This window comes from Hyperolius riggenbachi, chromosome 7 (genome assembly GCF_040937935.1).
Source record: "Hyperolius riggenbachi isolate aHypRig1 chromosome 7, aHypRig1.pri, whole genome shotgun sequence".
Classification (NCBI taxonomy): Eukaryota; Metazoa; Chordata; class Amphibia; order Anura; family Hyperoliidae; genus Hyperolius; species Hyperolius riggenbachi.
In genome coordinates this window covers 9410399-9426526 of record NC_090652.1, presented here as the reverse complement: position 1 = coordinate 9426526, position 16128 = coordinate 9410399, and the positions used below count along the sequence as shown (strand labels likewise).

Genomic DNA, 16128 nt, shown 5'->3' with positions numbered 1-16128 from the left:
ACACACCTGAAACAAGCATGCAGCTTATCCCATCAGACAATCGGTCAGATCTGCGTGATCGTTCATGGTCTATGGCGTATAGGAGGCAGAGTGTCAGCAGCCAGGCAATAAGCATTTTTCAAGATTAAATGTCAGCCTCCATAACCCTCTCACTTCAAGTTCCCTTTATTAATCAATTTGTTCTGCTCTTCACATTGCGAGGATTAATATCAAACATTACAAATGAGACTGTCGCATGGTTCTGAGCACACAATCGCCCAGCCCCTCCGCCGTGATTCTGGCAGTTTGTCAGGTGGGAGTGTCCACATTGCTAGCAGTCACTGCTAGGACATCCTGCTTTGTGCAGCCAAGTACTCAAACAGGAAAAGGAAAGTACCGGGGCTGCCTGTTGTATCTGGAAATTGAAGGTCATAGGCAGAAGTAAATGGAAAATAACGTTTAATATGAAACTGCAAAAAACAATTGTGCAGCACTGATAGGTCAACAGTACACAGAGTGAATTTCACTTTAGCATATTGTGCAGATCCACGCGTGCAAATACCACGAAGGCATCCAAAAGCACAATCCCAAGGCAACTGAGAACTACAGAAGAGGTTTTAAAACAAACTTAAAAATGGCAAAGGTGAGGAAAAGGCAACCCTATCACACACTGTCCCAAATAAAACAGATCTGCAGGTATTCTTGTGTGTGTGTTTTTTGTGGGGAAGGGGGGAAAACAATGTCACTTAAAAAAAAAACCCAACAAGGGATTATGAAACCCTAAAGGGACCTCACAGGCCACAGTAACTCCACGACCTTCAGAAAGAGGACTGGTCCATGGTGAGGTCGCATGGTAACTTCTTGCTCTCAGGCTGGTCACTTGGTCGCCTCTAGGCCTTCTGGGAAGAAGTCATAGGTGGAAGGGTCGTACTCTTCCCAAAGCCGCTCAAACTCTTCCAGGTAGGCCGTCACACAAGCTCTGTCATCGGTGATGAGAATGTTCTCCCGGTTTACCTGGATGGCCTGCATGGTCCAGTTCATGGAACCGGTGATCAAAATAGTCTTATCTATCACAGCGAATTTATGGTGCATGAAGCCGGACGTCTGACTGTGACGGACCACGATACCTAGAAGAGAAGAGAATTACCATAAATTCATGATTGCCTAACCTCCCATCATACCACAAGACAACAGCCACACACACTACGAAATCCATGCTTGCCAAACCTACATAATGCCACAAGACAACCACACTATGAAATCCATGACTGCCAAATCTATAGAATACAACCAGACAACTGCCACACACTACGAAATCCGTGAGTGCCAAATCCACATAATGCCACAAGACAACGGCCACACACTACGAAATCCATGATTGCCAATTCTACATAACCACACTATGAAATCCATGATTGGCAAATCTATAGAATACAACCAGACAATGGCCACACACTACGAAATCCATGATTGCCAATTCTACATAATGCTACAAGACAATGGCCTTACACTATGAAATCCATGATTGCCAAACCCACATAATGCCACAAGACAATGGCCTTACACTATGAAATCCATGATTGGCAAATCTATAGAATACAACCAGACAAAGACCACACACTATGAAATCCATGATTGCCAATTCTACATAATGCTACAAGACAATGGCCACACACTATGAAATCCATGATTGCCAATTCTACATAATGCTACAAGACAATGGCCTTACACTATGAAATCCATGATTGCCAATTCTACATAATGCTACAAGACAATGGCCACACACTATGAAATCCATGATTGCCAATTCTACATAATGCTACAAGACAATGGCCTTACACTATGAAATCCATGATTGCCAATTCTACATAATGCTACAAGACAATGGCCTTACACTATGAAATACATGATTGGCAAATCTATAGAATACAACCAGACAAAGGCCTTACACTATGAAATCCATGATTGCTAAATCTACATAATGCCAAAAGACAATGGCCATATACTACAAAACCCATGACTGCCAAATAGGGCTGAACGGTTTTCGGTTTAAAAAAAAAAAAATTGTGATCAGGGGAATAACGATCTTGGGATCGTCAAAGCGGCGTTTTTGCCGCTGCTACCTGCTCTCTCCCTTCCCTCTCCTCCGATCATGGCCCCCTCAAGTAACTTCCTATTACATTCGGCCTCACCACATTGCGATGCCACGCGGTGAGCCGCAGGGAAGAGGAGGCGAGTGTTCGGGGCCTGTACCAGGAAGTGTGACATCAATTCCTGGCATCCACCGTTACTAGGCAACACTCGTTGCCTCTTCCCTGCGGCTCACCGCGTGACAATACAATGCGGTGAAGCCGAATATAATCGGAAGTTGCTTGAGGAGGGGGCAGGAAGCGGAGCAGGTAACAGCAGCGGCAAGGGGGATCTGGATGTCTGCGGCACCTATACACTGGCTAACTTGTCCTGTGGCACCTATACCCTGGCTAACCTGTCCTGTGGCACCTATACCCTGGCTAACCTGTCCTGTGGCACCTATACCCTGGCTAACCTGTCCTGTGGCACCTATACGCTGGCTAACCTGTCCTGCGGCACCTATACGCTGGCTAACCTGTACTGCGGCACCTATACGCTGGCTAACCTGTACTGCGGCACCTATACACTGGCTAATCTGTCCTGTGGCACCTATACACTGGCTAATCTGTCCTGTGGCACCTATACACTGGCTAACCTGTCCTGTGGCACCTATACGCTGGCTAATCTGTCCTGTGGCACCTATACCCTGGCTAATCTGTCCTGTGGCATCTATACACTGGCTAATCTGTCCTGTGGCACCTATACCCTGGCTAACCTGTCCTGTGGCACCTGTACGCTGGCTAACCTGTCCTGTGGCACCTATACGCTGGCTAACCTGTCCTGTGGCACCTATACGCTGGCTAACCTGTCCTGTGGCATCTATACACTGCCTAATCTGTCCTGTGGCATCTATACACTGGCTAATCTGTCCTGTGGCATCTATACACTGGCTAATCTGTCCTGTGGCATCTATACACTGGCTAATCTGTCCTGTGGCATCTATACACTGGCTAATCTGTCCTGTGGCATCTATACACTGGCTAATCTGTCCTGTGGCATCTATACACTGGCTAATCTGTCCTGTGGCATCTATACACTGGCTAACCTGTACTGTGGCACCTATAGCTGGCTAAACTTAACTGGGGGCACCTATACGTGGCTACCCACTGTATACTGGGGTAACTCATACTCACCATCAGTGTGCCAAACCTACATAATGCCACAAGACAATGGCCACACACTATGAAATCGAAGATGTATTGTGCATATGGCAAACAGCGTACTCAACAGTACCAGTGCTGTGTCTGATCGTGCTGCCAGACGTTGCTGTGCACCGGAATGGAGTTCCCTGTTTGCCATTGCTATGGAATGGTCAAACATCATATGTATGCAGAGAAGGCACAAGGGTTGTTGTCTCCTGTTGCCATGGTCACCGGCTTTCAGCCAGCGATGGAAGGGGTAACCACAGTTAGACTCTGTCACACACAATGATAAGATTATAATGTCCCAGGAGTAATGGACTCTGCTGCCATCAGATGCCAACTCCACTGTTATGGGACAAAGTTTGGGAGCTACAACAAAAAAAATAATAATTTGGCTACAACATTCTATCATTCGCAATCCTAAGCCTAAATTACCACGCATATCAAGGCGCTGACACGTGGTAGTGTTACCCGGCGAGTCTGAGCATGGCTGCGGCCGTGATCAGGTCTGACTATTACTGATTGCTAACAAGCAGCTGGCCGATACAGGACAGCAGCAGACAAACAGTGACTTCCCCACCTGTCAGCTGCCCGTCTGAAAGGGGCCTCAAATGACTAATATGGGGTTATTTATACCTACCTGGGGCTTCCTCTAGCCCCATAAGGTACGTGGGCTCCCTTGCTGTCCAGTCCGGCTGCTCTGTTGGAATCCCACCTTGGTAATTTGGCCAGTTGTACACCCTGCGCAACCAGGCCGCGCACAGGCCCCTGTGGGAGGGCAAAGTGGGGGTACATGCGGCTGAGTCGCGTATGTGCAGAAAAGCAAGGCCAGCCAGATTACTGGGGGGAGGGGATTCCACCACGACGGAGCAGCTGGAGAGGGAGCCCACGCCACACAACTCACAGGGCTTGGGGAGGCCCCAGGTAAGTATAACTATCCCCATATTAAGGCTACTTACACACCAAGACATTGCGTTTTAGGGGATGTTATAGTCGTATAACCTGCCCCTAACGCAACACATGGTGGTGTTGAAGTTGGACGTCCGATTGAGCCGCGTTATGCAGCTCTCAAAGCAGCCGCTCCAGGTTAGTGATAGGAAGTCCGGATCTTTTTAAGGATTTAAATCATTTGAATCGGATCATTGAAAAGATCCGGATCTTTGAACCGAATAATTTGAATCATTTTACTAGGGAAGCAGACTGAGGGTGAAATGACTAGCAGGACAGGACTTTCCCTGCACTGTACATTCTGTATGTTCCTGTTTCTTCCTGACAGACATTCACTGTGAACCGAATCTTTCATTGTGATGATCCGGATGATTCGACTCACAAAAAAGATCCGGATCAAATGAACGATTCGTTCATGATCCGGACGACACTACAGTCCCACCAAGAGTCACCACAGTGCAGTGAATATTAATTAGCCATGTGGCTGGCCGCAGAGGAGGAGGGGAGACCTCCTCCTCCAACATTACTGAGCATGTGCAAACATTCTAACGCTGCTTAGCCCAGTATAACGTACAGCATGCAGCACTTTGTTTAAACGTGCTGCATTACTATGCAACACAACGTGGGCACTGTGAACAGCACAATTGATTTTACAGTGCTGTGAGTAAGGCTGCATTACTGGCTGCTGTAATGTGGGACTTTAACGTCCCACTGTGAAACCAGCCTAATCGTCACAGGTTCCCTTTAAAGGGATTCTGGCAAACACATTTACTTTGATTGTTGTCCTTTAACCACTTGAGGACCGCCCCCAGCCGATGGGCGGCGGCAAAGTCCGGGCCCAAACGACCGCAATACGCCCATCGGCGGGGGCGGCTGCGGGAGTGGCTATGCGGCGATCGCGTCATTCGTGACGCGATCAGCCGCCGGGGACTGGCTCCGCCCACCGCTCGTAGTAACCCGCCGGCCGTTCGGAAGCGCCGGCGGGTTACTACCACCCGGATCGCCGCTGCACATATGTATAATAGGCTTTGTAATGTATACAAAGCCTATTATACTGGCTGCCTCCTGCCCTGGTGGTCCCAGTGTCCGAGGGACCACCAGGGCAGGCTGCAGCCACCCTAGTCTGCACCCAAGCACACTGATTTCCCCCCCCCCTGCCCCCTGATCGCCCACAGCACCCCTCAGACCCCCCCCTGCCCACCCCCCAGACCACTGTTTGCACCCAGTCACCCCCCTAATCACCCATCAATCACTCCCTGTCACTATCTGTCAACGCTATTTTTTTTTTTATCCCCCCCCCCCTGCCCACTGCCCCCTCCTGATCACCCCCCACCCCTCAGATTCTCCCCAGACCCCCCCCCCAGTGTACTATATGCATCTATCCCCCCTGATCACCTGTCAATCACCTGTCAATCACCTGTCAATCACCCGTCAATCACCCCCTGTCACTGCCACCCATCAATCAGCCCCTAACCTGCCCCTTGCGGGCAATCTAATCACCCCCCCACACCAATAGATCGCCCGCAGATCCGACATCAGATCACCTCCCAAATCCATTGTTTACATCTATTCTCTCCTCTAAACACCCACTAATTACCCATCAATCACCCATCAATCACCCCCTATCACCACCTGTCACTGTTACCCATCAGATTAGACCCTAATCTACCCCTTGCGGGCACCCAATCACCCGCCCACACGCTCAGATTGCCCTCAGACCCCCCCTTATCAATTCGCCAGTGCAATATTTACATCTGTTATTCCCTGTAATAACCCACTGATCACCTGTCAATCACCTATCAATCACCCCCTGTCACTGCCACCCATCAATCACCCCCTGTCACTGCCACCCATCAATCAGCCCCTAACCTGCCCCTTGCGGGCAATCTGATCACCCACCCACACCAATAGATCGCCCGCAGATCCGACATCAGATCACCTCCCAAGTGCAGTGTATACATCTCTTCTCTCCTCTAAACACCCACTAATTACCCATCAATCACCCCCTATCACCACCTGTCACGGTTACCCATCAGATTAGACCCTAATCTGCCCCTTGCGGGCACCCAATCACCCGCCCACACCTCAGAACGTCCTCAGACCCCAGCCCTGATCACCTCGCTAGTGCATTGCTTGCATCTATTTCCCCCCTCTAATCACACCTTGAGAAACCCATCAATCACCTCCTGTCACCCCCTAGCACACCTACCCATCAGATCAGGCCCTAATTTGCCCTGTGTGGGCTCCTGATCACTCGGCCAAACCCTCAGATCCCCCTCAGACCCCCTTCCGATCACCTCCCCAGTGCATTGATTGCATCTATTTTCCCCTCTAACCGCCCCCTGAGACACCCATCAATCACCTCCTGTCACCCCCCTAGCACTCCTATCCATCAGATCAGGCCCAAAACATCCTGTCATCTAAGAGGCCACCCTGCTTATGAAAGGTTCCACAAAATTTGCCCCCTCATAGACCACCTGTCATCAAAATTTGCAGATGCTTATACCCCTGAACAGTCATTTTGAGAAATTTGGTTTCCAGACTACTCACAGTTTTGGGCCCGTAAAATGCCAGGGCAGTATAGGAACCCCACAAGTGACCCCATTTTAGAAAGAAGACACCCCAAGGTATTCTGTTAGGTGTATGATGAGTTCATAGAAGATTTTATTTTTTGTCAAAAGTTAGCGGAAATTGGATTTTTATTGTTTTTTTCACAAAGTGTCATTTTTCACTAACTTGTGACAAAAAATAAAATCTTCTATGAACTCACCATACCCCTAACGGAATACCTTGGGGTGTCTTCTTTCTAAAATGGGGTCACTTGTGGGGTTCCTATACTGCCCTGGCATTTTAGGGGCCCTAAACCGTGAGGAGTAGTCTAGAAAACAAATGCCTCAAAATGACCTGTGAATAGGACGTTGGGCCCCTTAGCGCACCTAGGCTGCAAAAAAGTGTCACACATGTGGTATCGCCATACTCAGGAGAAGTAGTATAATGTGTTTTGTGGTGTATTTTTACACATATCCATGCTGGGTGGGAGAAATCTCTCTGTAAATGGACAATTGTGTGTAAAAAAAATCAAAAATGTGTCATTTACAGAGATATTTCTCCCACCCAGCATGGTTATATGTAAAAATACACCACAAAACACATTATACTACTTCTTCTGAGTACGGCGATACCACATGTGTGACACTTTTTTGCAGCCTAACTGTGCTAAGGGGCCCAAAGTCCAATGAGTACCTTTAGGATTTCACAGGTCATTTTGAGACATTTGGGTTCAAGACTACTCCTCACGGTTTAGGGCCCCTAAAATGCCAGGGCAGTATAGGAACCCCACAAGTGACCCCATTTTAGAAAGAAGACACCCAAGGTATTCTGTTAGGTGTATGATAAGTTCATAGAAGATTTTATTTTTTGTCACAAGTTAGCGGAAATTGATATGTATTGTTTTTTTTTTCACAAAGTGTCATTTTCCGCTAACTTGTGACAAAAAAAAAAATCTATGAACTCACCATACTCCTAACAGAATACCTTGGGGTGTCTTCTTTCTAAAATGGGGTCACTTGTGGGGTTCCTATACTGCCCTGGCATTTTAGGGGCCCTAAACCGTGAGCAGTAGTCTAGAATCCAAATGCCTCAAAATGACCTGTGAATAGGACGTTAGGCCCCTTAGCGCACCTAGGTTGCAAAAAAGTGTCACACATGTGGTATCGCCGTACTCAGAAGAAGTAGTATATTGTGTTTTGGGGTGTATTTTTACACATACCCATGCTGGGTGGGAGAAATCTCTCTGTAAATGGACAATTGTGTGTAAAAAAAAATCAAACAATTGTCATTTACAGAGATATTTCTCCCACCCAGCATGGGTATGTGTAAAAATACACCCCAAAACACATTATACTACTTCTCCTGAGTACGGCGGTACCACATGTGTGGCACTTTTTTGCACCCTAAGTGCGCTAAGAGGCCCAAAGTCCAATGAGTACCTTTAGGATTTCACAGGTCATTTTGCGACATTTGGTTTCAAGACTACTCCTCACGGTTTAGGGCCCCTAAAATGCCAGGGCAGTATAGGAACCCCACAAATGACCCCATTTTAGAAAGAAGACACCCCAAGGTATTCCGTTAGGAGTATGGTGAGTTCATAGAAGATTTTATTTTTTGTCACAAGTTAGCGGAAAATGACACTTTGTGAAAAAAAACAATTAAAATCAATTTCCGCTAACTTGTGACAAAAAAAAAAAATCTTCTATGAACTCACCATCCTCCTAACGGAATACCTTGGGGTGTCTTCTTTCTAAAATGGGGTAATTTGTGGGGTTCCTATACTGTCCTGGCATTTTAGGGGCCCTAAACCGTGAGGAGTAGTCTTGAAACGAAATTTCTCAAAATGACCTGTGAAATCCTAAAGGTACTCATTGAACTTTGGGCCCCTTAGCGCAGTTAGGGTGCAAAAAAGTGCCACACATGTGGTATCGCCGTACTCAGGAGAAGTAGTATAATGTGTTTTGGGGTGTATTTTTACACATACCCATGCTGAGTGGGAGAAATATCTCTATAAATAGACAATTGTGTGTAAAAAAAATTAAACAATTGTCATTTACGGAGATATTTCTCCCACCCAGCATGGGTATGTGTAAAAATACACCCCAAAACACATTATACTACTTCTCCTGAGTATGGCAATACCACATGTGTGGCACTTTTTTACAGCCTAACTGCGCTAAGGGGCCAAAAGTCCAATGAGCATCTTTAGGCTTTACAGGGGTGCTTACAATTAGGCACCCCCCAAAATGCCAGGACAGTGAACACACCCCACAAATGACCCCATTTTGGAAAGTAGACACTTCAAGGTATTCAGAGAGGAGCATAGTGAGTCTGTGGCAGATTTCATTTTTTTTTGTCGCAAGTTAGAAGAAATGGAAACTTTTTTTTTTTCTTTTTTTTGTCAGAAAGTGTCATTTTCCGCTAACTTGTGACAAAAAATAAAATCTTCTATGAACTCACCATGCCTCTCACTGAATACTTTGGGATGTCTTCTTTCCAAAATGGGGTCATTTGGGGGGTATTTGTACTATCCTGGAATTTTAGCCCCTCATGAAACCTGACAGGTGCGCAGAAAAGTCAGAGATGCTTGAAAATGGGAAAATTCACTTTTGGCACCATAGTTTGTAAACGCTATAACTTTTACCCAATCCAATAAATATACACTAAATGGTTTTTTTTTTTTATCAAAGACATGTAGCAGAATAACTTTCGCGCTCAAATGTATAGGAAATTTTACTTTATTTGAAAAATGTCAGCACAGCAAGTTAAAAAAGTCATTTTTTTGCCAAAATTCATGTCTTTTTTGATGAATATAATAAAAACTAAAACTCGCAGCAGCAAACAAATAGCAGCAAAAGAAAGCTGTATTAGTGACAAGAAAAGGAGGTAAAATTCATTTAGGTGGTAGGTTGTATGACCGAGCAATAAACCGTGAAAGCTGCAGTGGTCTGAATGGAGAAAAAGGCTCTGGTCCTTAAGGGGCGAAAAGACTGTGGTCCTGAAGTGGTTAAATGACACCCTCCACATTAAGCCTGATCCACAATTGCACATTAATCTTCCAATCCTAAATCTGACCCTGGATGACATCCCAATAGCATCAAACCTGATCCTCAATAACAATAGGAATTTATGGTAAAGTTCGATGTCAAAGTCCCCAAATTCACAGGAGCTTAGCCGACCAACCAGCAGCTTGTGAATATGCAGGCAGCTCCTGAACCAGATTAACCCCCCTACAAAGGTAAAATCAATCTAGTGAAAAAAATCTGGTCAATACAACCATTTGTCCAACTTTTATATTCACAACTTGGCCAGTAGGGGTGGCCAATGGAAGGCAAATCATTCAAGCAGGATTATCAAATTCTGTATGCAAATTTATGCCGCCTGAAAATGGACCAATCGAAAGAAGCCAGGGAGGGATTCAACTGGTCCATTTTCCAGCTGTATACATTTGCATAATCATACATCAGCTCAGAACTATTTGCATCTCATGGATACTTCTCAGCAGCAGTGTTCGTTGTGCATAGCTTGATCAGGTGACATTCGTCACATGCTCATTGGCTGATATATATCTTAGAGGAAACAGAAGTGACGCATTCATTCTAATCAGCAAATAAGAGCCTTACAAATAGGTCACCTGATCAACCCGGTCATGGGCTCCTCCAGGGGGTTCCGCTACACACAACTCTATGGTCAATAGAACACTTTTTAGTGCATTTTTTTTGCACTAGTCTAGTTCACTGGACCCATCAGGAAACCTCATAAGAAGTTCCTCTGACCTGATTGGTGGACAGCAGCCCCCTCTCAAACTGCTAGGTTTTAGAGTATACTACACCCACACTCTATGGCCAATCACAACGCTTCCTCTTGTAGAAGTTGTCGATTGAATTCCCTATGAGGTTTATTGCTGGGTTTGCTAAACCAGAATAGCACCACTCATAATGTACAAGATACAGAGGCGCCAAAAGAATAAAAGGTAATTAATGAACTTAAAAAACCAACTGGTTAAACAGAGGAGGCAGCGGTGGTCTTACCCCCTCCAAACAGACACAGGCAAGGACTGCGATTCAGACAGTCAACAATTTATTCGGAACTCCAAAAAACAATGCAACGGGTTTCACGGGCCATACATCCCGCTTCCTCAGGCAAAATACAGTAGGAGTCACAGCATCTGTACTCGCTGATATAATACAGATGCTGTGACTCCTACTGTATTTTGCCTGAGGAAGCGGGATGTATGGCCTGTGAAACGCGTTGCATTGTTTTTTGGAGTCCTGAATAAATTGTTGACTGTCTGAATCGCAGTCCTTGCCTGTGTCTGTTTGGAGGGGGTAAGACCACCGCTGCCTCCTCTGTTTAACCAGTTGGTTTTTTAAGTTCATTTAATTACCTTTTATTCTTTTGGCGCCTCTGTATCTTGTACACTACATTGAGTCCACCCTGGGTGGAGGGTTGTTACCCTATTTTCCTGTCTACAGAGAGCGACTTTTTATTCCTGAGTAGGGTCAGGATTGTTCTCCCCACCTGCCTATACAGTGGTTGCCTATTGGTAACCCTGGTTTGTAAGTATAATTTTAACTTCTCATTTATTTGTTGTCCCCAAGACGAATTACACTATTGGGGCTCTTGGTGTCCCTCTGCTTTATTTTCTTTCAAGCACCACTCATAAAATTCACACATCGCATAGCACGGTTTCAGAAAACTGCATGCGACGTCGCAATGGAACAACAATGGAAGAACTGGAAACAGGATCTGCGATGTGCAAAGAATGTGAAATTGCAATCCTGCATGACGCACGTGAATTCAGTGAAAAGGGTGCCTTAAAGCAGGGCTTTTCAACCTTTTCACTAATTGTGCCACTTTTATTGCATTAAAATTTAAAGTACCACCAGTGTTCCTGCACAGTAGATCGGACCCAATCAGGCTCGGCTGTTTCCACCACAGCATGAGCGGAGAGTCGCTACTACCTATGCATTCATGCTGACAAGGAGCTTCTTTAGAATCCAGAGGCCTCCCCCTCCCGAGGTAAGTACCCCCGGGGCACTTTTTTCTTATTAGTACACTTTAAGAAAAGGGGGAACATATGGGAGGGGAATAGCAGGAGGCATTGGTGGAGTGATGTCACTTTCTGTATTTGAAGTATACCTGCAGTCACTGTGCGCTATTCGCCTGGCTGTCTCCTCACCGCTGCTCTGAGGTCTGAAGTATGCCGCAGGGCAGCACAGCGAGGAGAGAGCAAGGGGGAGCTGAACTTTGTGGAAGCTGGACGGGACCAGGACAAGAGGCAGATTGGTAATTAAGTGGCAGGTAAACCTGGAGAGTACCACCAGGCCAACAGCAAAGTACCACTGGTGGTACGCGTACCACAGGTTGAAAAGCCCTGCCTTAAAGGATACCTGAGGTGAGAGAGATATGGAAGCTGCCATATTAATTTCCTTGTAAACAATGCCAGTTGCGTGGCAGCCCTGTTCATCTTCTGGCATAAATAGTGTCTGAGTCAAAACCCTGGAACAAGCATGTGGCCAATTCAGTAAAACCTGAGACAGCAGAGTCAGAGTTTCTGATCTGCTGCATGCTTGTTCAGGGCAGTTCCACATCTCTCTCGCCTCAGGTTCTCTTTAAAGAGCACCTCAGCTATAAAAAGAGAGCCTGTGACGACTTAAAGAGACACTTAAGTCACACCCAAAAAAAATTAGCGCTATTGCGGACCCCAACGCGTACAAAAATACGTGTTGCCGCATTATGAACGCATAGATATGCGGCAACGCATATTTTTGTACGCGTTGCGGCCCGCAATAGCGCTAATTACAGTCGGGAATGCGGAAAAAGCTACGCGTGGCCAGTCCTGACGGGCCTGTCGGCAAAAACAAAACTAGCTGGCAGCGGGGGAGCAGAGGATTAGTGAGAGACTGCGAGGGCACAGGACTGCTGCAGGGGGCTGGTAGAAGCCCCAGGTGAGTAAAACTCATTTTTTCTGACTTAAGGTTCACTTTAAGGTGCGTACACACGCACTACTAAAGAGGACGGGTCCGTCGGACCCTCCCGCTGGGCGGTCGTTCTCCAGACAGTAGTACGTGTGTACAATCTGTCTGCAGGCTGATAAGGCTGTTGCCGAACGATCCGCTGAGCGGATCATTCAGACACAGCCTTACCAGTCTGCATATAGACTGTACACACGCACTACTGTCGGGAGAACGACCGCCCAGCGGGAGGGTCTGAAGGACCCGTCGTTCTCCTTAGTAGTGCGTGTGTACGCACCTTTAAAGTTGCAGTATTGGGGGGAGATCTCAGGGTTAATTATCTGATCCGCTATAATTTGGATGTAAGTGACGATCTGCCCCAGTCCTAGGGAACCCAGCTGCGGAAATGTTTCCAAAGCTCTTCAGAAAACTCTGCCTCTGTTGCCATGGCCCGCCCACAGGGGGCAGAGCTCAGCTGCCTGAACAGTGGATCAGGACCCGTCCCCCTGTATCATGTACCAGTGTAGCTGAAATGAATCATACTGCACTATCTATACTTACCAGGGACTTCCTCCATCTCTGTGGTCCGTGGGCTCTGTTGCCGGTTGCTCCAATGCCACCTCTGGTAATTTTGGCAATCGCGCTCCAGTTGCATCTACTTGGTTCCGAGAGAATATGCGTGGCCGGCCGCGGGCATGCACAGAAGAGCGCGACTGCTGAAATTTCCTGAGGTGACCAGAGGGCAATGGAGGAGCATATATGCTTGGAGGAAGCCCCAGCTAAGAATAGGAAATACTGCAGTATTAACCATCTTGGGCTTCCTTTAAAGGACTTACGAGGTGAAAATGCTAAAAAAAAGTAAATTACCTGCCTCATCTTTTATGGCACGGAGGACGCCGTCCGCGCCGATCTGCTGGGTCTACGTAGCGTGGATCAGGGGGGTTGGCCCTAGAGCTGCGTAGCCGCAGCCAAAGGAAGCGGCCATGTTGCGAGAGGCAGGAGAGCCCGACCTGGGCCGTGGGGTCGGCAGCCAGCCCGGGGGGGCTAATGAGCGGAGGGACCCGGCGGATCGGCACGGAGGGCGTCCTCCGTGCCATATAAGATGAGGCAGGTAATTTACTTTGGTACTTATCCGTTAGCCGGGCGCATCCTCTAGGTGGCGACAAAACTCCACCAGAGTTACATCTTTCCCTACTATCCATGTCGCCCTGGAGGGGGAATAGTAATTAGCGCCACCTGCCGGATGCGCCCGGCTAACGGATAAGTACCTTTACTTTTTTTTTTAGCATTTTCACCTCGTAAGTCCTTTAAAGGATAAGTCCAGGCTGGAAACACAATAAAGATCCGCTTACCTGGGGCTTCCTCCAGCCGTCTTGTGCCCTCGCCGCAGCCCTGATGGCTCCCGGTCTCTTCCTGTGCAGTCAGCTTCTTCTGCGCTCCAGCATGCGGCTCACACGGTCGCAGCCCCTGTAGCTGCAGGCAGTCCAGAGCTGGCTCCCCCGAAGCGTCTCGGAATCCTCCCCTGACAAGCGCTGATTTACCTTTCCTGGCTCCAGCGGGTGGCGCTGTTGCGGCTCTCCACACAGAGATAGGTGAAAATAGCCGATCTCTGTTGGGTCCGCTCTACTACACAGGCGACTTGTGCCTGTGCAGTAGAGCGGCCCGACAGTGATTGTCTATTGGGCCCTGTGGCAAACTTCGTCGCGCGCCCCCCCCCCATTACCCCTCTGCTCCCCGGGGCCCTGCTGCAAGTATATTAGCAGCCAAAATCACCTTATCTCAGTTGGGTGAGCGGGCGGGCAGCGGCTGCACTCGGAGACACGCTGTCTCCCTCCTTCTCTGTGACCCGGCGCGTCATGTGTAACCACACACCGAGTCATAGAGTGGGAGAGTGCAGCCGCTTGCTCACCCGATGCGGATAAGGTGATTATGGCTGCTAATATACTTGTAGCAGGGCCCCGGGGAGCAGTGCAACCAGGAGGAGGGGGGGGCATATCGCAGGGTCATCGCTGCTGGGGCCCAAGCAGAGGTCAGGGCCCCGGGGCAAATGCCCCTTTTGCCTCTATGGTAGCGCCAGCCCTGTGATTACCCCCCAGGGGAACTTTTTCTTGTTACAAGTTTTCTTTGTGAGAGGGCCTGGAATAGTAGTTGGTGTCTTTGAAACTGCAGGTTCTGTTTCCAGCAGTCCAGGTGATGAGCATGCGGTGAGTTCCCGCCCCCGCGCTCCCCAGGCCCCGCCCCCACGCTCCTCACCTTCCCTGCGCAGCGCGCCGATCTGTGACCCGGAGGCCGCCATGTAGTCGGAGTCGGTGATGACGCGGACCGGCACCCCGCGGCGGTGCAGCAGCAGCACGGCTCTGGCGAGCGGCGGGGAGGAGAAGGTGAAGAGGCAGAGCTCCAGGCTGCTCCGGGCCCCCAGCAGCCTCCTCATGAGGCGGAGCAGCGCGCTGTCTGTGTGCGGGAGGGGGCAGCAGCACCGCAGCCCGGGGCTCAGCAGCTCCTCCGTGCACGTCAGCTGCACCGGGAAGAACAGCGCCTCCCGCACCGGCCGCCTCCTCCTCCAGTACCGGAACACGCCCTCCAGCGCGAGGAGAAGCCCCGCCGCGCCCAGCAACCCGCGCCACACCGCCAGCCGGGCCATCAGAGGAGAGGGCGGGGCCAGGCGAGATGGGGCGGAGTCACAGGAGAGGAGCTGAGGTGAGAGGGTGTGGTCGGCTGCGAGGAGTGGTCATAGGGGAGGGACTATAGTGAGAAGGTGTGGTCTACTGTGAGGGGTGGAGCTGAAGAGAAGCGGGATCAGACGAAATGCCAGACTGAGGTGGTAAGGCGCGGTCTACTGGTTGTCGAGGGGGCGGGGCTGAAGAGTTGAAATGTCAGACTGAGGTGGTTACTGTGAGGCGAGGGGGCGTGGATGAAATGCCAGGCTGATGTGATAGCGCGGTCTACTGTGACATGGAGGCGGGGTCTGAAAAAAAAAAAGCTATCCAGGCTGGGAGGCGGAACCAGAAGTGGTAAGCTCAGGCTGAGGTGAAAGGGTGTGGTCTGGAGAGAAGCAGGCTGTGGTAGTAGTGCTCTACTATGAAGGGCGTGGCTAAGGGTAGAAGAGCATCGACAGAAAGACAGACCGGTGCGAGCAAATAGAGGTGAGCGTGGCCTATAGTGCAAGAGGGGCGGGACTCCGAGGAGAGGCGGGGATGAGGTTTAGGCGGGAAAAGGTGAAATGTGTGTTTTATGCCTCTTGTTAGAGTTGGGATTAGAGATGGGAAGTTCGGATCTTTTCAATGATCCGGATGATTCGAATCGGATCATTGAAGAGATCCGGATCTTTGATCCGAATCTCGGATCATTTTACTACCGGAAGCATTCGGGGGTGAAATGAACAGCAGGACAGGTCTGTGGACAGGAGAAGGAGAGGGGGGTGG

The 16128-nt window shown here is 48.8% G+C and overlaps 1 protein-coding gene across 1 annotated transcript; it reads right to left on the bottom strand.

Annotated features, from left to right (window-relative positions):
• Nucleotides 1-421: 421 nt before the first annotated feature.
• On the bottom strand, nt 422-15462 carry PLD6 (phospholipase D family member 6). Its single transcript, XM_068246428.1, has 2 exons — nt 14960-15462; nt 422-1106 (listed from the first exon to the last, which is right to left on the bottom strand). The coding sequence occupies exons 1-2, from the start codon at nt 15345-15347 to the stop codon at nt 856-858; spliced, it is 639 nt and encodes a 212-aa protein (XP_068102529.1). The 5' UTR covers nt 15348-15462; the 3' UTR covers nt 422-855.
• Between the last annotated feature and the right edge of the window lie 666 nt (nt 15463-16128).